Source organism: Daucus carota, chromosome 2 (assembly GCF_001625215.2).
Source record: "Daucus carota subsp. sativus chromosome 2, DH1 v3.0, whole genome shotgun sequence".
Lineage (NCBI taxonomy): Eukaryota > Viridiplantae > Streptophyta > Magnoliopsida > Apiales > Apiaceae > Daucus > Daucus carota.
Genome location: NC_030382.2, coordinates 29,459,187 through 29,483,914, shown reverse-complemented (window position 1 = coordinate 29,483,914; position 24,728 = coordinate 29,459,187). Strand labels below are relative to the sequence as shown.

The following is a 24,728-nucleotide window of genomic DNA, read 5'->3' as shown; positions in this document are numbered from 1 at the left end:
TCATCATCATCTTCAAACAACTCCTTCAACATCGGCTTCAGAGGAAATTTCTTCAATATATGGCGCGCCTAGTTAAAGGACGTCAACATCTTCTGCATCAACAAAGAACAACCAAGATAGGTAATCTCAAGGGATGAAGGACATCAAGATCTCGTCGACGTCTTCAATGCCACCAAGATCTGGGGGGTAGTTGTTATACGCAAAAATCACCATGAAGACCCGGCCCATAAAAGAAGACTATGATGGGCTCTGGAGTGGACCAAGCCCAAGCTAGCCATGTCAGTCAGAAGAGACCACTTCAAGAAGATTGGGCGCGCCTTATCTTCAGGGCGCGCCAAGTTGAAGCTTACAGAGAAAGATCGTCATTTGAAGGGCAGAAGGGGACATATTTTACCTAGGGGGACGCCCTTGGGTGTGTATAGATCCTACTGTTAACTTGTTGAAGACTCTACCTTGTAGTCTGAGGAGTTGCCCTCCTTGGGAGATAGAGAATGAAGATTAGAGGAGGCCTTGCTCTGTAGTCTGGCGAGTTGTCCTTGTCGGGGAGCTTGTGGAACCTTCTCGAAGATACACCCTGGAAGGCTCTATCTCTGTAGTCTGGCGGGTTGTCCCTGTCGGGGAGTAGAGAAGCGTCCTTGCATTTGGGGTAAGTCTTGGGTGCTCGAGAGTCTACAAGGCCCAAGACTAGGCCTCATCGTATTGGGCCCCTTTCAGAAGGAAGATAGCAGAAGGGGAAGCCTAATCCTATTAGGTTTAGGTTTCCTAAGGAGAAAAGAACTACGTACTGGCTTGATCCCCTATAAATATAGGGGTACGTAGGCAAATTAGGGGGACACGAGTTCGGAGCATATGGAGGCAACTCGAAACCCTAATCTCAGCCACCCCTAAAATCTCATCACCACCGCTCAGCCACCGTCATAGATCTTGATTCCGGCCACGAACCTCGAATTTTGTTAACTACCAAATTCCTCCGTTAACACATACCAGTATACTCATATCAGACTACTAGGTAAAACTGAAACATGTACGGCTAATAATTTAAATATTTCATAATAAATTTTATGATATATACAGGTTAAGAAACTTTATCTTTGAATGTCCCCTTGGATGTTTCAGTATGTGTCTTAGGTTGTTCTGGTAGTAGTATGCATGTTCTGTGTAATAAACTAATAGGTTATAGTAATGGCTCCTATGTTGTTTGGTCGTTGATGTAGCTACTCTCTTCTAATAGATGGTTTTAATAAATAAATTTTGCTTATAAAAAAATATATTCGAGGTGCTGGGCTATGCATATATATAATATTTAAAATATTTTATTTTTTTTTCAGGTTGGTTTGGTTCGGCCAAAAAAAACTCAAACCCGTAATCAACCCAATTAAATCGGGTTTATATTTTTTTAAACCAAATACATATCGGGTTCAAAAAATTCAGATTAATTCGGTCGAAAAGTGATCAATTCGGATTGGTTTGATCGATTTTACCAAATCGTGTACACCCTAGTATCACTGGTAGTCTAGTGACTAGTAGTAATGTGGAAGGCTGCCAGTCAGCCACTTCACACTATGCAATTACCGGCTGTGTCCCGGTTCAAGAACCAGCCCGACACGACCCGGTTGTCAAACGGGATATTTACGATTCCAGGGTTTGTTGGGATCGGTCTTGTAAAAATGGGAAATCGGACTTAATCGGTGAAGTTACGAAATAAAGATTAATCAGAGATTAATTGCATTGGTCAGGGATTAATCGGATTGATCAGTAATTAATCGGGGATTTAATCAGTTCGGCGAACTACAGAACATGGATTAATCGGTGATTAATCACCGACTTTTAGAACAGAGGCTGGGATAGTTGATACGTGGAGTGCGAGAAACAAGTCATACACTTGTGCAGGAATGTCCCAGAATTATAAGTATACATGAGACTTTCTTTTTATGTTTTGCTGATTTTAAATCTTTTCTTTTTCACAACTACTTGAATAAGAGATGATGACCAACAGATTGATATTATCCATATTATCGGGATTTCTTTATTTGGTAAAGGCTAAATTTTTTTTCATATATCATACATGTAAGTTAAGGATTTAAGCATTTATTTTGCGACTTATACATTAAAAAGTAAAACAATAAAGTGATAATTGTAGATATATATAATATAGTATTGATTTATTTTTTATTGATAAATTTAGTTCGATTTTTTCAGTTCGATTTGATTTTAATATAAAATCGGAACTGAACAATCAGACCCGTTTGGATTTTAATTTTCGATTTCGAATCAATTCAATTTTACAAAAATCGATTTTTATCGATTTTATTGTTTCCGTTTCGGGTTGATTTTGGCTTTTTTTCACCTCTAATATTTATGATTTCAACTGTCCAATCCGAAAACGAACCGGTCCGGGCCACCCGGGTGGCCAGGATACTCTTTGATAGGTTGAATGCAAGAAACTAATTGCATGCAAGAAAGTACAGTAGGAAACGGTGAATATCAGTGTAGTTATAGTTATTATACTATTCCCTCTCTCCCATTTAATTTTATACGTCTTTTTCACTACTCGACACACATTTCAATACTCTTATAAAATATAGCTCTATAATTTATTTTTAAAATTTTCTTTTTTTAATAAAAATATAACATTCAAATTTTTATACAGAAAAAAAAATTTAAAAATAAATTATAGAACTATACTTTACGAAAGCATTAAAATCCATATCGTGTCTTTTTCCCCCAATATATATAACTTAGGAGGACGGGGGAGTACGAAAATAAGAGATGGGTGTTGGAAGGCGACGGCAGGAGTTAGTGGGGGCTGAGCTACAACATCTCACATCCCACACCTACTCTCTCGTCCACCAACTTTCTTTTCTTTTCGGTATTTACCATCTTCTGATTCAATAAATTGTGGTGCAGTAGGTGATTTCAGAACAAAAGAATGGTCTTAAATCAGAGGTGGCAATTAAATGTCAAACTAGTTCAACTGAGTTCGGTAAAGTTCAAACTACACTTGTTGAATTCAAAATTTTTTTGTATTAACAAGTTTAAAACATAAATATTATGAGCATGTTGAGAGAGGGACTTCAAGTCAAAAAATATACGTTTGCGTAATTATTTAGAGATCCAATAAGTTTGAAATCGACTTGGGGTTAAACATAAATTGTTAGGATATATTTTTTGGAATAATTTTTTATTCTCATAATTTTTAATAAAAATCGGTTTCTTCACTCAAATAAATTATTTATCAAATTAATTTATATTTTCTCAATAACTTTATCTATAATATTAAACTATCTAAAAGACAATTTGAAATACACGCTTTTTATGTTAAATCAGTGTACTCGTTACAACTGATCACCACGTGCTCTATATCTGCATCGCAAAAATACATGGATTTAAGTACAAAGCATTACGTCTTCATCTTCTTACTTTCACGTACATCTCTGCGTATTAAAATTTAAAGGTACTTAAATTCATTGATAGTTTAAATTCAAATGATCATAAGTGGATTTTAAAATTTTACTCATATAAATAAAATGAAGTATGATAAAGTCTCGATAATTATTACGCTTTAAATACTAACTTTCATGAAATAATACATTGTTTCATCCAACCCCATCTGGTTCAAAATTTTCAATACTGAATTATACCTGGACCACATCTCCACTTCAATCTAAATTCAACAACTATACTTAATTAATCATCTATTTAGAATTTATACTATTTATATTTTCATATATACTTTATAAGCGATGTGATAATAGTCGAATACACAACTAATTATAAGAAAAATATTTAACTAATAATATATTTATTATAAAAAGAAAAATATTTAAATATTAAGAAAAATACCGATTATTAACTTTAATTTATACAAGACAGATGTCAACATTAAAAATGGGGACAGTTTCAAGGCTATCTAAGCAAAACAATATACTATCTTTTATGTTCCATAACTTTCACTTTTTTTAAAAAAATCATGTTTTTCACACGCCTGAATTTATGTATGGTCAACAATGTGTACAACAAATTATTTATCCTTCTACACCGTTTTCTCGACTTTATCAGAAAGATAATGCACAAATCAACCATGGCTACTTGTGTAAGATAGTTAAAAAAAATCAGCTAAAGTATTACAATTTGCTTATTGTCAGATTGAGTATTCATAAAGGATATATGCTAATAGTACATAAAAAGGTGAAAGTTTGTTGAGAAGAATATTGGGCAAGGAGAAACTTTATATTGTTACATGCAAAAAAAAAAAAATAGAAATAATGTATGCTACAACATAGGTTTGACACTTGAGCTAGGAGCCTGAATATCAGCCATTTTTGACATTGATACCTGCAACCACCATTTCGGACATATATTATGTGCATAAACTAGTTGTTTGACTAGTTCTAAGCTACTAGTTAATTATAAAAGTAAGAGACCACGAAAGATCTGATCAAAAACAGAAGGAATGCAGTTGAAACATGCTAGGGAAATGCTACAAGTGGCAAGTGGCAACTGTAGTAGAGAGATGCAGCAGACATGCTAATGTATCTCTATAACCGGCAACTCTGATCTACAGCACTACTCCATTTTAAGCTCATAATAGCAGTACTGGCACTTGTCATGCTATAGCAGTAACGGCGCTTCTCATTGAAAAACACTCAAGAACTAGGTAAAAGTTCAATAGATTAACTGAATGTGTTTAGTTGGGGAATAAGAAGGGGGTGGGTAAATTCTACAAAATTAACTATGACAATCCAACAACAATTATTAGCAAGCATCAAGTTACATGGATATTGTGCTCATAGAATTCACTGAACTTGGCTCAGCACAAGTCAAATACCACATTAACTAGCACAGATATATGCTCTATGTCATATTGTGATCTTCGAATTATTTAACTTGGCTAAGCACCAATAATTTGCAGGAAATATTCTTCTATTTGTATGCTAAATGCTAATACAGGGAATTATCCAAACTAGAACTTGGGAAGAATATTCAAGAATCAAGAGAGCTTGGGACTTGGTATTCTCTTGTACAGCAAGCTCAATGAAGCGGCCTTCAAAGATCAGAAGGTTAACTGACCACTTCAAAAAATAGATATGCTATTTAGTTTCTCTATTTCCCATTTAGGCCTACAAATTTGACCAGTAGTCTGTCGTCGCACTCGCACATGATCAGTAATCTGTTATCCATGTTGCTGTCATATTTTGAACTTGCAAGTGACTTTGGTGGTCATTTTTAATTCTACTATATTAGGGAAAATACAAGAATGAATAGCATGACAGCAAGATTTCTTTTCAAATTATGTCTCATGCCCATACACTAAGTATACTTGTTGTTCCAACAAATCATACTAATTTTATATATATTTTCCTAAGAAGATGCAACCTAAGGAAAGCTAGAGACAATAAATTAGTAAAATATAGAATTGTACTTACCTTTGATATTCTAAAAGTTGCATATTTCCCAATCTTCTTTCGACATATCAAGATATTCAGTAGTGCCGTCTTCATACATTATCTGTGGAAAAAAAGATGATTATTGGCGAAATAGAGTAATTACATGGACTACAAATTTCTCATACCATATGTTTTCGGGTAATGCTATCGAATCGCTTCACAACGCCGAATGTCCTGAAATATGTGTACAAGTTGAGAAAAAGAACGTGATTATCCAATTTAGGAACAAAACCAAATAATAGCATTACAAAGAGTAAAACACAACTTCGGCCAAGTCTGCAAGTCAGTAATTTTGAAGTAGATAACCCAATGTAACATGAAAAGCATTTTTTTTGTTGACAGAATGAAAAGAATTAGTCAGATGAGGAATGGATGATTAGAAGCTGCCCTATGTCCAAGGGAAAATTCTAAGGAATCACAAGGGAACACAAAAATCATATTCGAGAAGTAAGGGAGCATATAACATTGTGGATAGATTCATGCTATTATCTGAACCAAATTGTGGATGGAGAGATTATAGTCTGACATATAGCTTACAAGTGTTTAGATAAAGAGATTTTAGGCTTTAACAATAATATAGAGATCACAGTGGTTAAAGTCAAAAGGCCAATTAAATCAAAATACAAAGGAAACCACTATTATATTTCCTAGCAAAAATAATTAACCACTGCTGTGATAAAATAAAAAACATTCTTTATACAGGTCTACTACCAAATAAAACATGCCTGCCTCATTTTATTAAAAATATAAATATATATTTCATCAGTAACTTTTCGCAGAAAAAAACACAAGATACCTTATAAAAGTAAAAAAAAATTCCTTCCACCACACCGGAAGGGAAAATATACAGAACTGCTAATGCTTCATGTTACATATAAATAGACTTTCCTGTAATATTTAAATTTCTTTGCAATAATTTAGTGAATTTTAATTTTGAAAAAATTCCATCTAGGCTACACAAGCTTCTAAAACTAGGATAAATTTGATTTACCAGGTATCCACTCCACGGGTAATCTTAACAATTTCACCAATGCAATTATGGCTGCACCTTTTCTGGTTATCGCTACACCTCAAACCTAAACATGATAACAAGCATTTCATGGTCTCATAAAAGACAAGCATATTAAGAACTTGCAAAAATATGGACCAAGGAAACGCCTACCTGCATGCGAGACACCATTCTGGTACACCTACAAAAAGAATGTCTCTGATCAGTTTGATGTTGGATTGAATATATATATATATATATATATATATATATATATATATATAATTGAACGGTTGCTTAGGTAAAAAGAAGCTTTAAAAAGGCTAATACAGATATTTCATTACAGGTGTGATGAATACCAATAGCTTGAGCACTGACTACTGAACATCATTTGTAAAAACTACTAGCAAAATTAAAAGTAAAGCACCTCAAGATAGATATCAATTGATATCTTTCATAACAATAGTAAACCCCTATCGCATTCTATTTATACCCCCAGTCCTGTGTACATTCCTTTCTATCCTCCAGTCAGACTTGGTCAATCCCCTCTGTTAAGTTTCTTTATATTTCATTTCTATATTTCTTCTCATGTTATCTTTCCCCTGTTTTTCTCTTTTCTTCTTTGAAATGTCAACACCTTTGCAGGACTATTGAAATTCATTGCATTTGCATATATGTTTGCAACGAGAACAAAGGCACAATGTAGATAGAATCACAATGCATGTGAATGAATAAATTTTAAAAAAAATATCCAAGATCAGGTCAAGAAAATCTGATCCAGTTTCCAGTTCCTGGAGTGTAAATTTAAGAGAGGAACATAAACACGCCTAACGGTTCATAATAAACAATATAAACTACAAAGTGTAGAAAGAATTCAATGAGATGTTTCTTGTATACTTTGTCATTGCCTCGTTAATTTTTTATAACATATACACAGTGGTAAAGGAACTTAACAGTTGAACAAAATATTTTGCAACAGTCGTTAACTGTGACTTTGTCAAAAATTATCTGGATGCATAGAAAAGGTTATAACAGAAAGTTAACTATGGTTCAACTTGTACATATTAAGTTAACCATGCTTAGATCCTTTCTTTGTAAAATTGATTTCAGTCTGGGAGGAGTTATTGTCACCTGACTAGCAACAACTTTTAATGTAGCATCAGAGGAAGGAATCTTTGGCTTGTTAGCTTTAACCCCTAGCTTTTGCCTGCAGCCAGCAGCCTTGCAGTGACAATCTTGATCTGCACCAAATTGAACAAACCTGCTAAACATGTTAGACTGGTCGAATCATACAAAATTGCAAGGAAGTAAATGCTACTTGAGCTGTCATGTAAGATCTCATGCCTCGCTTCTGAAGGCTAGACTAAACTACTTAGAGAACTTAAACAGCCTGAGGAATAAGCAAAAACAAATGAATTTAATTGTATGTGTAACACTGAAAGTAAAGGGATGGCTTATACTGATAATCATATGTCAGATGCTCGCCCTTCTTAATGTCTCGAGTTGCAAAAATACCAATCCTTGTTTCACCGTCAATCATCCTAAAGAGAGAGTTTCATAAGTATTGAACGATGACCATTGCAATTAGAATTTCAGCAAAAAGATGAGCATATAACCATTTCTGCATTTCAGTATTTGGAGAGCAACTATGATTTATGTATCTCGACTTATTTCCCTTGTAGGTAGCATCAATCACCATATCTCGATTAATTTCACACAAGTAGAAATTTGATTCACCACGGTCTTTCATTTTCCAAAGCCTTTCCTCGCATGTTTTGTCATCTATAACTGCATTGGTAGAAGAGGAAGAATTTTTCATATCCTCTTCTGTATCAAACAAGGAACCGAAGAAATACACTAAACAGTAGTTCAAGATTTTACCTTCTCCCACGTACTCTATAATAAACTCTCCATGTTTAATATCTTCATCAGCTTCGATTCCTGATCCACACTTTTCTGTCTGAGAGGAATACAAAAATAAGAATTATAGGTATATTCCAAGTCCTGTGAAACAATAGAAGAAGTATTTCAAAGTTGATACTTGGAAAGGATTACAAATCAGTTCCACTAATATACTTTGGAATATAGCTTTCAAATGAAGCACACCCCTAGAAGGTGATCCTGGAAGGATGTCTGTGTTTCTGCCTATCACTGTGGATGTAAGACACCACCAGAGGACTACTAAAGATGACTGATGTAATGCTATGTGATATAAACATGAAAATCTGGTCAGACCACATTACAAAGTGTTGTAGAGAATGAATGGACCTACCTTGAAATGTTTAAGTTCGTCAAGTTAAGACGAAATACATCCCAAACATATAACACAAAGTACACAAGCGGCTGGGGTGGATAGAAGGGGGAGGATAGGTGGTGTTGAGGAATCACTCTTTCCACTATTTATATGCTTTTGCTATTTTGTATTCTTGTTTTGAGATCCATTATCCAGTTCATTACCTGCACAATTTTCATCTTCTTCACAGGTCTTTCGTGAAATGGTTTATTAATGCATGCACTCCCACACTTACATCCTGAAGAGCAGCTAGAAAGTAGCATCCTACAAAAAGAAACCATTATTTGACTTATGTTTGGCCTTTGGCTCCCTCATGTGCCAAATTGACAGAGATATATAATGCTCATAACACTACTGAAACCAGCTAGAAGAGTAGCGTGTCAAGCTCCCTAGAAAATGTAAGTGATCATTAACATATACTGTCAAGTAGCATGCTAACTTAAGATTAAAACGAATTTTCACAATACACTATCATATTACTCTAGGCCATATTGTAACACGAAGACAGTGGTAGTTTAGGCATCTTAAGTAGGATGGAATGGCATGGTCTGATGACTGCTTCAGAATCAATCTAGTACGGAGTACATAAATTTGTTCTGACACTAAAATATGCTGTACAGAATCTTATTCAAGATTTAAAATAAAACAAGTTTCACTGTCAGTGCACTGGTATACACAGTGATAATGATTTTTGCCTGAAGGCTTATTAACTAAGCATGAGGGAGAGAGTCAGTCTTACCCACAATGACAGTCTCTACCACACACACCCAACGACCCAACTGCTGTATTGCAGGAACAGAATATGCCGTCGTCCTCCTGGCGTTTTTTAATTTTTTTCGTGCGATATATATCTAGTAACTTGTTAATAAAACAAAGAAACGATATAATACATGTGTACATGATGGTGGGCTGTGAGAGCAAAAATGAAATTGTTTACAAGAGCTGTCTTAATATCATAAAGTGAAAAAAAGAAAAAAGAGCACCAAATAAGCATCAGAACTTAAATAAAAATTGATTATATTAGCAGATGATCTCGAAAATGGTAAGGAGAAACCAAAACTATTCCATGTAAGCAAAACCAATAGAAATATAAGCAAAAAGTTGTAAATATTTGCTTAATATTAGGAAAACTGGAAAACAACCACAGAAAATGAAATAAGCTGCTTCAGAATGCTTAAGGATACTGCGTCTTATGTAGCTGAAGTGCATAGGCTTTGACTTCTTTAGCCAATCTGGAAGCTCAAAGTCAACAGGAGCTGGAATATTTTCCAGCAATTTATCGAATATGTCCCCAAAACCTTCATGCTTACTTTTCTGAGTACAGATGGTCGGGAAATTAATGAGAAAGAAACAAAAATATGAAATATAAAAAAGGGTATCGAAGAACATAAGAACCTGCATAAAACATACTAGATTGAACCTTTTAAACATATGTTATGAGAATTAAAGGATATTCATCCATTTAATGCCGTAAAACTACAATAAACACTAGGGTTGCTAAATTCCAGTAAAATCATCATATAATCTAAACATTATCACAATGAGAAGTCAAATAAATCTCACCATGCACAACATATATGTGAAGTAAATAAATTATTATTCTAAAATCAGATTACAAGATATAGCAGCAAGTAGGTTTTGACTCAACCTTCTTCATTCCAGGCATATTCTTGATCAACTTTACAGAATCGAATATCTTAAACTACGATCACCTGCACATCTAAAAGGAACTAATCATTTGAGAGTTTAGTTAGTTCATTAATAACATTAGCGCAACACCCACATTTTAAAGAAAGTGAGATTTGACTTTTAAAAATACCTCTACTGACCACATATAATGGGGGAGCAATGCAACTAGGGAAAATTATAATATACTTGATCAGCATTAAAGACTAAATTTAGACTAATTAAAAAAAAAACTGATGGTACTGAACACACACACACACACCACGCAGCACATCTCAAGCTACAAGAACACATTTTTATAATTTCACCAATAAGACATTAAGAAAGTATAAAATGGATTCTCCCACATATATAATCATTAATCTTCGACATCCATTGTCAAGTTGAAACTTTACAATAAATAAAAAGCGTATAAACTACATGGTCTTCAAAAAGAATGATTACTTTATCAAAACCGTAAACTTGGCGCATCGAATTTGAAGCTGAAATTATGGACAAGGAGTAAACTTTTAGGTGTCCAGTTACGATATCCAAAAGAGAGAATTGTAAAGCTACAGGGTAACAGAATTTTGCCCTAGTTTTAACATTGAAACAAAGGCATCAAATTTCTTGAATCAACGATAATAAAACATTAACAAAACCAAGATTAATGAATAAAAAGAGTGCCAATTACATAATAAAGACCAGTTTTTGAAACATAAATCATTCAAAGAAAAGAACATAGGGCATTCCGCTAGTTAAAGATTTAGTGAAAACACAAGATGGGCAGTAATAAGAAACTTTAATAACATCAATTGTGTGTGTGTAGAATTGTTATATGTATACAGGCATGCAGGAGAGATTGTTGATTTTACGAGACTTGACGGAACTCGGGAGACTTACCGGAAGATGAAACGTGCGAGGTGGAAATCGGAGTGAAGAGGAACGAGAGAGAGAGAGAGAGAGAGAGAGAGAGAGAGAGAGAGAGAGAGGGAGGGGGAGAGAGAGTGTTTTACTTTCAAACACAGTTTAGTCGTCAGGGATAGAAGATGTGTTGACTTCTCATCTTTATCCCTGTCCGGGGCCACCCAGAACTCGGTTGGTTTTCAGTATTCGCAAATAACATCAGGGTATATTCGTCTTTTAGTTCAGCGTTTTACTTTTTAAATTGGTAGTACTAATATTTTCGATTATTATATTTTTGAGATCTTGAGTGATAAAATACTCCCTCCGTCCTCCTGAGGAGTATACAACAGGGGACGGGGACGCGACACGGACTTTAATGCTCCTACAAAGTGTAGTTGTGCAATCTATTTTTAAAATTTTTCTTTTCTGAAGTAAAGTATGGATGTTATATTTTTATACAGAAAAAGAAAATCTCAAAAATAAGTTATGGAACTATATTTTATAAGATCATTGAAATGTGTGTCGAGCAGTTAATAAGAAACGTATAGAATTAAATGGGACAGAGGGAGTTTGAAGAATATATGTTTGTATATATAAATTTGAAGGGGTTGTTAGTAATCTCTTTGAAAAATAATTATATTTGAAGCTTTCGACAAATGTAGCTTTTATCAGTGTTTTGACTCCAACAACTCCGATTATGAATTATGATAAATTTTTAATCAAAAAACGAGTTGGCATATCAAAAAATATATATACATAATCTCATGAAAATATGACACTTCAACCATAATCAATTGCCCTCTTGTTTATAATTTTAACTAAGATTGTATGAATGACTATACTTGTCGAATTCCCACAGATGTGGAGCAACTGTCATGTCACCAATTACCATATTAAAATTTTACATTATATTTATAACAATTTCAAATATTAATAACATGCTATATTTAAAATATAGCCAATTAGTATAGCCATGATAATCGAAACAAAATGTGTCACAGATTTAGCAAATTTTACATAATATCTTATAGGTCCAATTTAGTCAATCATTACAGCTAACCACATTAGAGATGCTCTGAAGGAAGAAAAAGAGAACTTAGATCTATCCATCATAATCTTGTCAGATTTAAATTTGCTTTTGAATAGCTTGGTTGCACTTGGATTTCTTTTGAATTTAAGCTTTTAAAACCTTCTTGATAAGAAGGCTTCAGCTAGAGTGATGTTCTTTTCTTTCACAACATCTTCATTTGATACAACCAGAGTTACAGACTAGTTTCCTTTATTTTGACACTTTTCAATTTCCTCATCTTGTTCCATTTCAAGCTCATGGGTCTTTAGACTTCCATACAGTCTCTCGAAGGTGTATTCCTTGTATTCTTGAGTGTTTCTAAGAGAGACTGTCATAGACTTCCATTCTTTAAGAAAAACCCTTAGTAATTTCATATTAGAATCTTTAGCTTGTTAGATTGTTCCATAGAGTTTTAGATCATTTAACAGTTTTTGAAATATGTTAAATGTCTCGCTTAAACTCTCTCCAGCCTTGAAATGGAAGTGCTCATGTTGTTGTATGAGAAGTTGCATCTTGTTTTCCCAGACTTGTTCTATTCCTTCACACCGTGTTCTGATGGTGCCCCAAACTTCTTTAGAAGTGGTACAATTGATAACATTATCAAACATATCTTGCTCAAGACCATTAAACAAAACGTTCATGGTCTTCTTGTATTTGTGTACCTCTTCAGTATCCTCTGGTGAATACTCATTTACATGCTTGGAAATCATATTGCCAACATTTTCATCACCATCAGCTCCAACACCTGTGCATATCTTCATAGAAACATGAGGTCTTTTAAATATGCAGTTCACATACCTTTTATCAAGAGACATCAGGAGTATATGCATCTTTACTTTCTGATAAAAGTAATTATCTTTGTCAAGAACATGAATCTTCACTCTAGTATCTCGAACGTCTCAGAATTTTCTACAATTATCTATTAATTTGCTATTCATTTTCTAAAAGAGCAGGAATAGAATTTTATATATTATCCTGATTTGTTTGATTTTCAAAAACTATTTTGTGAGTTGCTGCAATTATGTGATTATTTGATCTAATTATGGTACATGTTAAATGATCAATTTTATTTATTTATTTTTGTAAAAGCGAGTAGTTTAGGAACTGAGTTTATTAGACTTTTTCTATAAATCAGAGTTGTTCTTTGATTTAAAATTATCAAAATTCGTGTTTATTTATATTATAAAATTTTGTCCAATTAAAATTACTAGAATATTTCAATTTTGGTATGTATATGTTTTAACCGATTTTCAAATATTTATATAAATCGCAGATAATTTTTTTTGATTATTTGCACTTTATTTGGACAATTTAATTCAAATATTTAAAGGTATTTAAAAATAAATCTTTTCACGGATTTATGCCAGGGGTCTAGTTCCATTTGGACATGGATATGGTCGGCATTGGAGTCTCTCCGATTAGGATTTAGATGGGTTGTTGGGGATGGAAAAGATATTGTAGCAGTTCAAGATCCTTGGCTGAGAAAGAATAAATATTATGTTGAGAAGCTCCCTATCTATGAAGGTAGAAATGAGCGTGTTTTGATTTTATTTCATCCAGGTACCAAAGTCTGGGATGAAGGTAAGGTCAGGGCACTTTGTAGTGGGGAAGATGCTGAAGCTATTCTGACAGTTCTAGTGCCTCAACGTGTAGTTGAAGATAGAGTAGTATGGTCTAGATCGACAAAAGAAATTTATGACGTAAAGACGGGATATCAGCTATGGCATGATCAACACAGTGGAGTGGCTGTAGTAACTCAGTCAGGTGGATGGAATAGGATATAGAATCTACTGGTTCCACATAAGGTCAAAATCTTCTTATCGCGTTTCTGTCGAAACAACTTACCAGTGAGGAATAGACTCATGTCAAAAGGTATTTCTGTGCCTATTATTTGCCCCATGTGTAATTCTGATGTTGAACATCTTCTTTATGTATTTTTTGACTGTCATTTCGCTGCGTATTGTTGACATTATGTGGGATTAGTTTACAGCATGGACACTGTTACATCGGCATCAAACTGGCTTTTGAACAAGATGGCGACGACGTCATATGAGGAGTTAACTAAGATTTGCACGGTGTTGTGAGGGGGGGGGGGGGGAGTTTGGAGAAATAAAAAAGTATGGGAATCCAAGTCTACAACTCCAGCTGTAGCAATGCAGAGGAGTTTCACTATTTTGGACGGATGGAGGAAAACAAAGCAGGTAGGCACTTTCGATGGTAGTCGTAGCAATGAGGTTGGGATTGAGGATAAGAAGTGGAAGTGCCCAAAGGAGGGAACTCTAAAAGTAAATGTTGATGCGTCGGTCTTCCCTAATGCCGTGTCCTTCTCGATTGGAATGGTGCTTCGTAATCACATGGATGAATTTTTGGAGGGCAAGAATATGGCTTCCCCTCCCCTGATAATGTGCTAGAGGCAGAGAGTATTAGGCGTATGAGAAGTCTTGTCATGGATGAAAAATAGGCAAGAGGAAAGAGTTATTATTGAAACAGATTCTATGCTTGCAGTTGAAACTATAAACGGAAGAAATGATAACCTGCTGGAGGTTGGTCATGTAGTGGTGCCTTGTTTCATAAATTGCTCGAATATTTTCACGTCTCCTCCTACTCATTTGTTGGAGACATTATTGTTTGATGTTTATCATTAACGAAAGAAGTTTATTTTTCAAAAAACAAAAAATATGAGATGAAAATAAAAATGATTATTAACATTTTCTGGAAGGCAATTAAATAGATTCGTATATAAATATTTCCTTTTAAAAAAAATATGAAAGAAATAAAATACTCCCTCTGTTTTTTTTTATATGACGCTTTGACTTTTGGCACACACTTTTAAGTGCTTTGACCGGGTAGTTAAAAATATTATTTTTAAAATTTTCTTTTTCTGAATAAAAGTTTTGATCATATATTATTATTCAGAAAAAGAAATTTTAAAAAATAATATTTTTAACTACCCGGTCAAAACACTTAAAAGTGTGTGCCAAAAATCAAAGCGTCATATAAAAAAAAAAAGAGTGAGTATAAAATTAGCAAGGATATTGAGTTGAGGGAGTCCTCTTGGTCAGCAAAGTAAAAGCAAAGCATCTTTGTTATATATACACAAAACAAGGCAGGCAGCACGGAAACCCTAGATTTCATCTGGATCTTAAATTACTCAACTTACTCACGCAACATCACACCACACCATGGATGAAGAATACGATGTGATTGTGCTTGGAACTGGTCTCAAAGAATGTATTCTCAGCGGTCTTCTCTCCGTTGACGGTCTCAAGGTTCCTTTTTTTCTTCATTAATATTTATATCTTACTGAATCATCATGAGATCGGAACTTAATTTCGTTGATTATGATCGATCTACATCATTTCTTATCTTGCGTAGACTTCAAAGAATGTTATCATGTTAATTTCTTCTAAATTATCAATTTATATCTTGTTCCAAGCTATCGATAGAATGATTGACTGATATGCGAGCAGTAGATGTTTGATTTCTGTAGAAATGCAAGTGTTACTTTTTTCTTTTTGCTACCTGAATTCTGAAATGGTGACTCCATCGGATTTATTCTTCTAAACCTTCTGACGTCGGGATCCGTTTTTCGGTGCATTCATTGTTTCAGTCTCTGTTATATGTACTGCTTTGTAGTCTTCCGCTTCGTACTTTTGCAATTTCTTCCACCTTCATTTGTTCCTGTGTCTGATGTTTGTAGGATCTGATTGATCATTGTTATTGGTTACTGCGATTCGAGTGAATCTCATGTTTTGTACTATTGATTGATTCTTGTATAAACACATATTAACTGGTTTGATTATACACATAACGTGGATCAGGTGCTGCACATGGACAGAAATGACTATTATGGAGGGGAGTCAACTTCGCTTAATCTTATTCAGGTAAGCATGTTTAACCTTTGGTGACAAAAAATGCCAAATGTTTGTGGATTACTTTAACTTAGCTTTTATGTGATTACTGATGTGCAGCTGTGGAAGAAGTTTAGAGGAAGTGATAAGCCTCCAGCTCATCTAGGTTCGAGTAGGGATTATAATGTGGACATGATACCTAAGGTTTCTACCAAAACTGCTCTGCTTGAAGTGCTCTGAAGGCTACTTTATTTTTATTTTTTTTTATTTTGCCGTTTAAATTGCAGTTTATTCTAATTGAAATGTTTTTTTAGTTTATTATGGCAAACGGTGAGCTTGTTCGAGTGCTCATTCACACTGATGTTACCAAATATTTGTCATTCAAAGCAGTTGATGGCAGCTTTGTCTATAATAAAGGAAAGGTAAATTCTATTTCTTATTAGCAGGGGTAGACTGGGCAGTTGTCTTCTCTTTAGCTAAAACTGTCCTCTTTCTGGTTTGTATCTGTAAAATTTGTTCCAATCTGAACTTGTGATGAACCTGTGCAATAGGTGCACAAAGTGCCGGCAACTGATATGGAGGCCCTCAAATCTCCTCTCATGGGAATCTTCGAGAAGCGCCGTGCTCGTAAATTCTTTATATATGTCCAAGATTACAATGAAACTGATCCTAGGACGCATGAGGGAATGGATTTGACAAGAGTGACAACTAAAGATCTTATTGCGTATGCTCTCTTATCTTTATGATGATTTTATTTATTCTTTCTGTAGCTTAATATCCAGTGAGTGTTGGAAATCTTGTGTTAAATTTAACTGTACTCTTTCTCGTTTCAGGTGTTACTCTAGAAAAAATAAAATAAATATATAGGAATTGTTACCCGGTTTAGACACATTTTGAATCTGTTTGTTAAAACTAGTTTAGAAGAAGAGTGAGAGACCAGCAACCTTAACTGCAACTATTTTTTTCCAAACAGAGCTTACGATAGTAATGTTGCTCACTTCCTTTTGTTGCACTTAAAAATGACAGTAAATATGGTCTTGATGACAACACCATTGACTTTATTGGTCATGCGTTGGCACTTCATCGTGATGATCGCTATCTGAACGAACCTGCATTGGAAACTGTGAAGAGAATGAAAGTAAAGATTCATACTTTTTTCTTGGTTTTGTTGTTATAAATGCACTATGAACTTCCCTAAAAATTAAATTCTGTACTTCGTAGCTTTATGCGGAATCTCTTGCACGCTTTCAAGGAGGATCACCGTATATATATCCTTTGTATGGATTAGCAGAGCTACCACAGGTCCTAGACATTGCACTGCTTCTTCCCGCCCTAATCTTCTTCTTCTAGTTCCTAATTCCTATTGGCTAATGATATATACCTCATTCTATTCTCAAAGAAACATAATAAGACTTTGGAATATGCCTTTAAAGTTTATTGGATATATATTTCCAATTTTTCAGGCTTTTGCTCGACTTAGTGCTGTCTATGGTGGTACATACATGTTGAACAAACCTGAATGCAAGGTATGCACTCTCTTCTTATGTGAGACTGGTCAGATACCTTATACAATTGCGCTGTTATGGTGATCTAGCGTTAATGTCAGGTTGAGTTTGATGAGGAAGGCAAAGCCTGTGGTGTTACATCAGAAGGGGAAACTGCCAAGTGCAAGAAAGTTGTATGTGATCCATCCTACTTAACCAACAAGGTAGTAACTTCTTTAACCTGTCGTCCTGTTTTACAGTTTCTTCTACTGGCAAGTCAATTTGTGGAGATAGATGCTAAACTATATATGTTATAATTTCTATGTTCCTGATAACCTTAATTATACGAGGAAGTCAATCCTTGTTGCTCAGGGAGTTTAAATCTTGACACTGTTTTTCTACTTGAACAATTATGCGAAGAAGTCAATCTTTGTTGCTTAAATACATTAAAACTTCATAAGATTGTTGTACTTGATCAAGGAAAATAGTCAATTGATCTTCGGCTGTTTATGCGTCTGATGAATGTATATTTAATAAATGCCCAGTTAGATGAACGTGTATATGAAGAAATGACTGCTTGCCATGTTTAGACTGGGGCTGGGGCTAAAATAACCCATGGCCCAATCCGGATTAAATTTTGTTATCGTCAACGGGATTGCCCATTAAAAAAGTAAAGGTCCTAAAGTTTCCATGTGCTCATCATTAGCATTATGTTTTTTATTTTTGAAAAAAGGAAGCAAAAGAGATGCTATACTCATCACGTAATTTGTCAAGTCTTTGTTGAAGGGAGGTAGTTGAGCATGTTATGGTTTAAAGTGATGATTGTAATGCTTTAATCTCTTTTATCATCATCTCATAACTATTATGTTTTCTAATTGTGAACAGTCATTTTATGGTTTTGTTCTCTTTATTCTGTGTCATATACTTGTAGTTATATTATTGTATAGTGGAGTTTATGATGTATGTACAAAATAATACTTGCTACTATTTAATATAGTCGAGCCGATAGAACTCGTTGACTAGTCAATAAATTAATAATAATATATCAATATTATATCCTATATAGTATGTGATTCCTCACAACACAAGTCCTAACATTCCTGTATGTATATTAATTATAAACATCTGCACTTTGTTTTTATTCATTTATATGTGTTCATATATATACGCTGACTGCATACACAACTATCTTGCATATACACACACATATTTCAGTTTGATCACACACAATATATCTGTTTTAGTGCCTGTTTGATTAGCAGAAACAGAAGCTGCTTCTTGCTTCTGCTTTTCTTGACCCGTTTGTGTAAATAAGAAGCACTTTTAAGAAGTGGAGAATACTAGTTTTTCTCTCCGAGCTTCTACTTCTTTTCCAAACACTTTATTAACTTATTTACTTCTCAATTCTACTCCATTTCTTAATTTAAACAAGAAGTTACATCTTTTAAGCTAACTCAACAGTCCCTTAGTTCTACAGAGAATAGAAGCGAGAAGAAAAAATGCCATAAGCATGTACATGTTGAGTACGATTATAACATAGATATTTTTCTTTTCCTTCAATTACAATCTAGGCCGGATTTACCGACTAGTTGCTTCAATGACTAGTCACCAAGTTCGATAATCTTTTAACAATTCACAAGTCTACGTCTCCAGTCAACTCTCGATTGAGAACCTTGACAACAATGATTCAATGTCATGTAAATCAAATTTAGATCAGTTAAAAGAAGTTTATTGATACAGATACTGTTATATAATCAGAAGCATTTAAAGTTTGTATAAGCATCTGTAGTTTGTACATACAATACTAAACTACTGAAAGAGATTACAAATTTTGCAATATAGATTAGAATGAAGATAATATTATTGTGATAGATCACACTTGTTTGTGTTGAATGCTGTCTTGCTTCTAGACGGGTGCCTTATCAGTTATCCCCCCAGGCATCTAGAGACATCTAGACCGCATCTTGGCTAGAGCTCTAACAAGCATATAACTTAAGCATGCTTTACATCAATAAATTTCAAAGAAGATTTATAGTTTTATTGAAGAGTTTTAACGGATAGCAGGTAGAAGTTTAACGTAGAAAATTATAAAATTGTACTGAGTGGTGAGGGTATGTACATGTTGTAAATCTTTGAAAGAATTGCAGGGCATCTTTTTCTACTGATCGATTTTGAACTTAGTTAAATGTATTTTAATCTGATTGCAAGTACACAATCTTTGCAGGTTAGGAAGGTTGGCAAGGTTGCCAGAGCAATATGCATAATGAGTCATCCGATCCCAAATACCAGTGATTCTCACTCAGTGCAGGTTATCCTGCCACAGAAACAGTTGGGTCGTAGATCCGATATGTGAGTGTTAAAATTTTGCAGCAGAAACTTGTTAATTTATATAACACCTGTGATATATTGGTTGTAATCGTAATATGTGCAATCTATTTTTAGCTATTCTAGATCAAATGGGGAAAAAAAAGAACCGGTCAAGTTCTTCGAAGATAAAAACTACATATGGTTTTTGATATCTGAGATGTAATAACATATTAAATTAATAAATTAGGTTATTGTATTGAAGTAGACTAGTCTTTCAAGAAAAAACTGCACTGATTTATTTGTTATCCAATTTTTCTTATGGGATCAAGGATCTGGTTAATTTATTTCAAGCGTTGTGTAAGACATATTAAACATGAGGCGCTGTCTAAATTTATTTTGGAACACATTGTTTCTTTATACATGAGTTCGCTGACTGAAGATTGACTGCATAAATCATGCTTTCTTTTTCCTTCTACTAATAGGCGTCTGACATTAGTACAAAAATTACATCATCCCTCTATCTGTAGCATTGTAAGTGGTTTGCTATATGCCTATATCTGAGTCTGAGCATTCCCTGCTGACACCTGTATTTTTAAATATTATCAATTAAAAGTATGCACTTTATTCTGCTGAGGTTTCAACATCTCAGTCTATGCCCTGTTGTAGGTACCTGTTTTGCTGTTCATACTCTCACAATGTTGCTCCAAAAGGGAAATTTATTGCATTTGTCTCCACTGAGGCAGAGACGGACCAGCCACAGTCGGAATTAAAGCCAGGAATTGACCTATTAGGGCCCGTGGATGAGATATTCTTTGATATGTACGACAGATATGAGCCAGTCAATGAGCCTTCTCTGGACAACTGTTTTATATCCACGGTTAGTCTCTTTTACTATTAATTTTGGTAGTTGTTAATATGAAAATTCATAACATAGATGTTCATTTTATCCCTCTCTGATGTTTCACAGAGCTATGATGCCACAACTCATTTTGAGTCCACTGTTGCTGATGTGCTGAATATGTACACCCTGATAACTGGGAAGGTAAGTAAAATTTTCTTTTTAACGATATTGAAACATGTTTATTTTGGTGACCTCAAAGCTTCTTCGGTTTTCTTTTAAACTTTAAAGTTATTGGAGTCTTAATAGTTATTAGCAAAAACAAGAAGCATTTCCTTGTTTATTCTAAATGAAAATGGAAACTTTTGACTTGTGATCATAATTCCTTTTGAACAATGGTTGTGCTAAAACAGGTAGCTATAATTTAGCATCAAAAAGTGAATTTTGGTGTTAAAATAACAGCATGTCTCCAATGGTTCGTTTCAAATCTTGTTTTAAAATTCAATCAAATACCAAAGGCTTCCCACTTTAATTAACTTTAAAAGATCCCACACTATTGAGTACTTTTTAATCCATGGCTCTCTCTTTCTACTTTATAAACTTTAGCAATTATAGCTCCATCTATCTTTTGTTCGAATCATAGAACAAATTATAGTATTGTTCAGTTTTAGCACAAGATATAGAATACCATTGGAGTGGTAACTTTTAGTTTTTGTTCTATAATATAGATATAGAACAACACACCATTGGACTTGCCCTTAGCTGTACTCCAAGTGAATTATAACTCAGAGTGATTATATATATCTGTGTGTGTGTGTGTGAGAGAGAGAGAGACCCGCCGGGGGGGGGGGGGGGGGGGGGCACCAAAATTAAAAAATACAAACCAATGTAATCAAGGCAAATGGGAAGGTTTGTGAGCCCTAGGGATGAACCCCAAGGTGGGCCTGGATGGGGCTTGATTAGGTCTAAGTTTGGGATTTTGGGCTGTTTCGAGCCTGTCTGATTTATATTTAGGGGTTTGTATTTGAGCAATTGCATATATGCAAATGTCCAAATAAAAACAACTAAGATAGAAACTAAATGGAAACAAAGAGAAAGGCATCACCCATCCCCTGTATTGTCATCACCCATCCAAATATGAGATCACCCACCACAGGTCCACCCCGGGTGAACCAAAGCCTCATCAAGGCTCCCATGGCCTCATGTAGTCTCCACAAGACCCCCAAGAGCCCCCACTTGGCCCTACCAAGGTCCACCTCGGGGTCCATCCATGGGCTCTATAACCCTTCTCACTCTTCTGGTTTCTATCTAGTCTCTGTTTAACTGGTTTTTGTTGGAGCAGGAGTGTCGAACCCTATATATACATTTATATAGTATACGGAGGCAAAAGGCATAGTAATATGTTCCATAATAGACTAAACGAGCACTTGGTACAACTATTTTTAGAGCATTTTTTATAATATCTTCAGCCAATATAACCTCGTTCTTTCCCACAGACTCCGGTCTTTTTCGAATTTTTCCTATTAATACCTGTGTGTGTGTGTGTTTTTTTTTTTTTTTTTTGGGGGGGGGGGGGGGGTGTCTGGCATGGTCCTGAAAATACATATATTCATATACAAATACACCCTTTAGGCCTTCTGTTTTGTTGAACATTTAGCTTTCTATTAGTCACACTACTGATTTGAAGATTTTGGAACTTTTACCAAAACGTCCCATCAAAATAATTTTGTGCATGATTATAAAAATACAAGATGTGTGCGTATATAAATACACACTTCTGGCTTTCTGTTTTTATGAACCTGCACTTTTCATTAGTCACACCTGGGTTGAAGATTTTGGAACTTTAACTAACACCTCCCATCAAAAAATTAGTTTAGGCATGCGCTTTGGAAGAAATTTTGTTTATGGACCTGAATTAAAAATGGGCAAGAGTTGAGGGATGTTCAAAATAATTAACTTCATTAGTAGTGAGTTTTGACATGTTTAAAGGTATATTTGCTCAAAAAGCTAGCTTGGGTTTTTGGCAGGTGCTTGACCTCAATGTTGATCTAAGTGCTGCCAGTGCTGCTGAAGAATGAGAACGAACTTGTAATGTGATCTTGGAATCTATTGTAATATGTTCTATCTACTGTACTTGGAGTTCTTTGAAGATTGTCTTGCCTTGTCAGTCAGTTCTATTATGATGATGTTGTATCAACTAGTTTGGTGATGGATGGTACAAATCAAACTGGATTTAATGCTTATCTTTTTGTTTACAGCATAGATCTTATATCATGTCATCATATGTAATGGTATTAGCACACTTACCTTGCTTTTGACGGAGGAATTCGTCAGCTGGTTATATATTTTCTTTTACGTCAGCTGGTTATATATTTTCTTTTACTAGTATCACATAAGCAAGGATACAGGTTTGTAGTATATAATTTGTATACATTGCTATCTGGATTTATATATCTAAAAGAAGCCAGTAAGCCCATGACCGAACCCAGATCATCATCCTTCTTTTAAAATACTACGCCATTTCTGATTGATTCCTCTATTTTGTTGTCTTTTCGCATAAATTTCCGTATTTTTAATTTTTGATGATACGTTAATTATAATTATTTAATATCTTGTCCTAAATATAGAATGAAGTATAGTATTATTATCTTAGGCCTCATTTGATGACAAGTGAATGAAAGGATTAGTGGCTTTATCACGTTAAGCATGTTTGATTGTTTTGTATTTGAACTGGAAGGATTAGTGGCTTTATCATGTTAAGCACGTTTGATTGTTTTGTATTTGAACTGGATGACGCCCTCAGTAATCCAAACATCAAATTGTGTTTTTCATCCAGGAAATTTTAATAACTGTCCGGTAATGATTTAAGGAGGCTAAACGCTTCTTTTCGAGATAACTGGAAAACTCTTCCTCCAATTAGAGATGCATTGGTCGAAATAAGATGCTTGGGGAGAGGAATTAACCTTATTTCTTCACGCCAGCCTGGGGCTATATTAACCCCAAGTATCAAATTCAGGAGTCTCGTAGAAAAACGAAACGGAAGTGGGTTGGACTTTCTCCATTTTAGGGTTTGCAAAGTTGAATGCGCATGCAGTTCATTACAATCGGCCGTTCCCAAATGGTAACACCAGTACACCACTGGTGTTGGAGCGGTCCTTAGAGAAGATGAAAGTCGCATCATCGTTATGGTTTCAGATATTTTTGGGCATCTCAATCGAAAGGCGAATGAGCTCTGGGCCATCTTGGCTGGTCTTCGTGTTGCTTTTGGAGTTCATGAAAACTTCATCGAACTCGAAATTGAAGCTGCTGATGCTCTCAGAGAATGGGAGGATTGTCGTTGGTTTGTTGATCCCAGGCATTCTCGAGTCATTTAGCAACTCAATCAACGTCTCACAGATGAGAATCTAGTTATGAGGAAGCAAGCCGTTGTGGAAAGCCAGAATAAGCTGGCTCGCTACTTAGCTGAAGACGGGGCAACTACCAAGATAAGGGTAGTTCGGATTCTCATGTCCTTTGGCAGAGTCAGGGAGCTTTGGTACTTGGATATGGGAATGAGGTTATTGGTGAACTTTTTGATCTGCTAGATGAAGAGGAGTACGAAATGCTGGTCAATCAGCATCAGGAATGGCAGCTTGATGATGAGGAATTTCTCAGCGACGACAATGATGGCTCGATGGTCGGAGGTGAGAAGTTTTGTAACAGAATTTGTTTTTCATCTAATCATCTTGTATATAAACATGAGCTCAGGCTCAGAGATGAATGAGTCAGTTTTTACACTTTGAAATCATTTCTTCATACAGTAGAAACTCTTTAAATTAATATTCGGTAAATTAATAAACTCTCTAAAATAATAATTTGTCTGGTCCCGACTTGGGCCAAT

At 34.8% G+C, this 24,728-nt stretch overlaps 2 protein-coding genes across 4 annotated transcripts; one reads left to right on the top strand and one right to left on the bottom strand.

Annotated features, from left to right (window-relative positions):
• Positions 1 to 4,099: 4,099 nt before the first annotated feature.
• Positions 4,100 to 11,408, bottom strand: LOC108205677 (histone-lysine N-methyltransferase ASHH3). Of its 3 annotated transcripts, none has more exons than XM_017375687.2 (14): positions 11,297 to 11,407; positions 10,377 to 10,448; positions 9,913 to 10,042; positions 9,468 to 9,579; positions 8,893 to 8,992; positions 8,317 to 8,395; positions 8,052 to 8,223; positions 7,896 to 7,976; positions 7,567 to 7,696; positions 6,610 to 6,637; positions 6,439 to 6,523; positions 5,573 to 5,621; positions 5,427 to 5,508; positions 4,100 to 4,335 (listed from the first exon to the last, which is right to left on the bottom strand). In XM_017375687.2, the coding sequence occupies exons 2-13, from the start codon at positions 10,392 to 10,394 to the stop codon at positions 5,437 to 5,439; spliced, it is 1,056 nt and encodes a 351-aa protein (XP_017231176.1). In that variant the 5' UTR covers positions 10,395 to 10,448; positions 11,297 to 11,407; the 3' UTR covers positions 4,100 to 4,335; positions 5,427 to 5,436. The 3 variants fall into 3 exon arrangements, with proteins under 3 accessions (XP_017231176.1, XP_017231178.1, XP_063943168.1); XM_017375689.2 differs by having other exon boundaries at positions 10,377 to 10,440; positions 11,297 to 11,396; XM_064087098.1 differs by lacking the exon at positions 4,100 to 4,335 and adding an exon at positions 4,729 to 5,185 and having other exon boundaries at positions 11,297 to 11,408.
• A 3,993-nt stretch (positions 11,409 to 15,401) lies between these two features.
• Positions 15,402 to 23,208, top strand: LOC108209433 (guanosine nucleotide diphosphate dissociation inhibitor 1). Its single transcript, XM_017380334.2, has 13 exons — positions 15,402 to 15,637; positions 16,190 to 16,252; positions 16,340 to 16,423; positions 16,534 to 16,641; positions 16,771 to 16,943; positions 17,246 to 17,357; positions 17,441 to 17,521; positions 17,683 to 17,745; positions 17,826 to 17,927; positions 19,928 to 20,052; positions 20,677 to 20,887; positions 20,978 to 21,052; positions 22,876 to 23,208. Exons 1-13 carry the CDS (start codon positions 15,551 to 15,553, stop codon positions 22,924 to 22,926), a joined length of 1,335 nt encoding a protein of 444 aa, XP_017235823.1. The 5' UTR covers positions 15,402 to 15,550; the 3' UTR covers positions 22,927 to 23,208.
• Positions 23,209 to 24,728: the final 1,520 nt, after the last annotated feature.

Bases quoted from the DNA above. Each gene is read 5' to 3' on its own strand.
- LOC108205677 (XM_064087098.1), bottom strand. The intron at 8,396-8,892 runs GTAATGAACTGG...TATTCCTCTCAG, and splicing joins AGAAGATGAAAATTGTGCAG to ACAGAAAAGTGTGGATCAGG. The intron at 6,524-6,609 runs GTAGGCGTTTCC...TATCATGTTTAG, and splicing joins GAATGGTGTCTCGCATGCAG to GTTTGAGGTGTAGCGATAAC.
- LOC108209433 (XM_017380334.2), top strand. From the start codon at position 15,551: ATGGATGAAGAATACGATGTGATTGTGCTTGGAACTGGTCTCAAAGAA. The intron at 16,642-16,770 runs GTAAATTCTATT...CCTGTGCAATAG, and splicing joins TTGTCTATAATAAAGGAAAG to GTGCACAAAGTGCCGGCAAC. The intron at 17,358-17,440 runs GTAAAGATTCAT...TGTACTTCGTAG, and splicing joins AAACTGTGAAGAGAATGAAA to CTTTATGCGGAATCTCTTGC.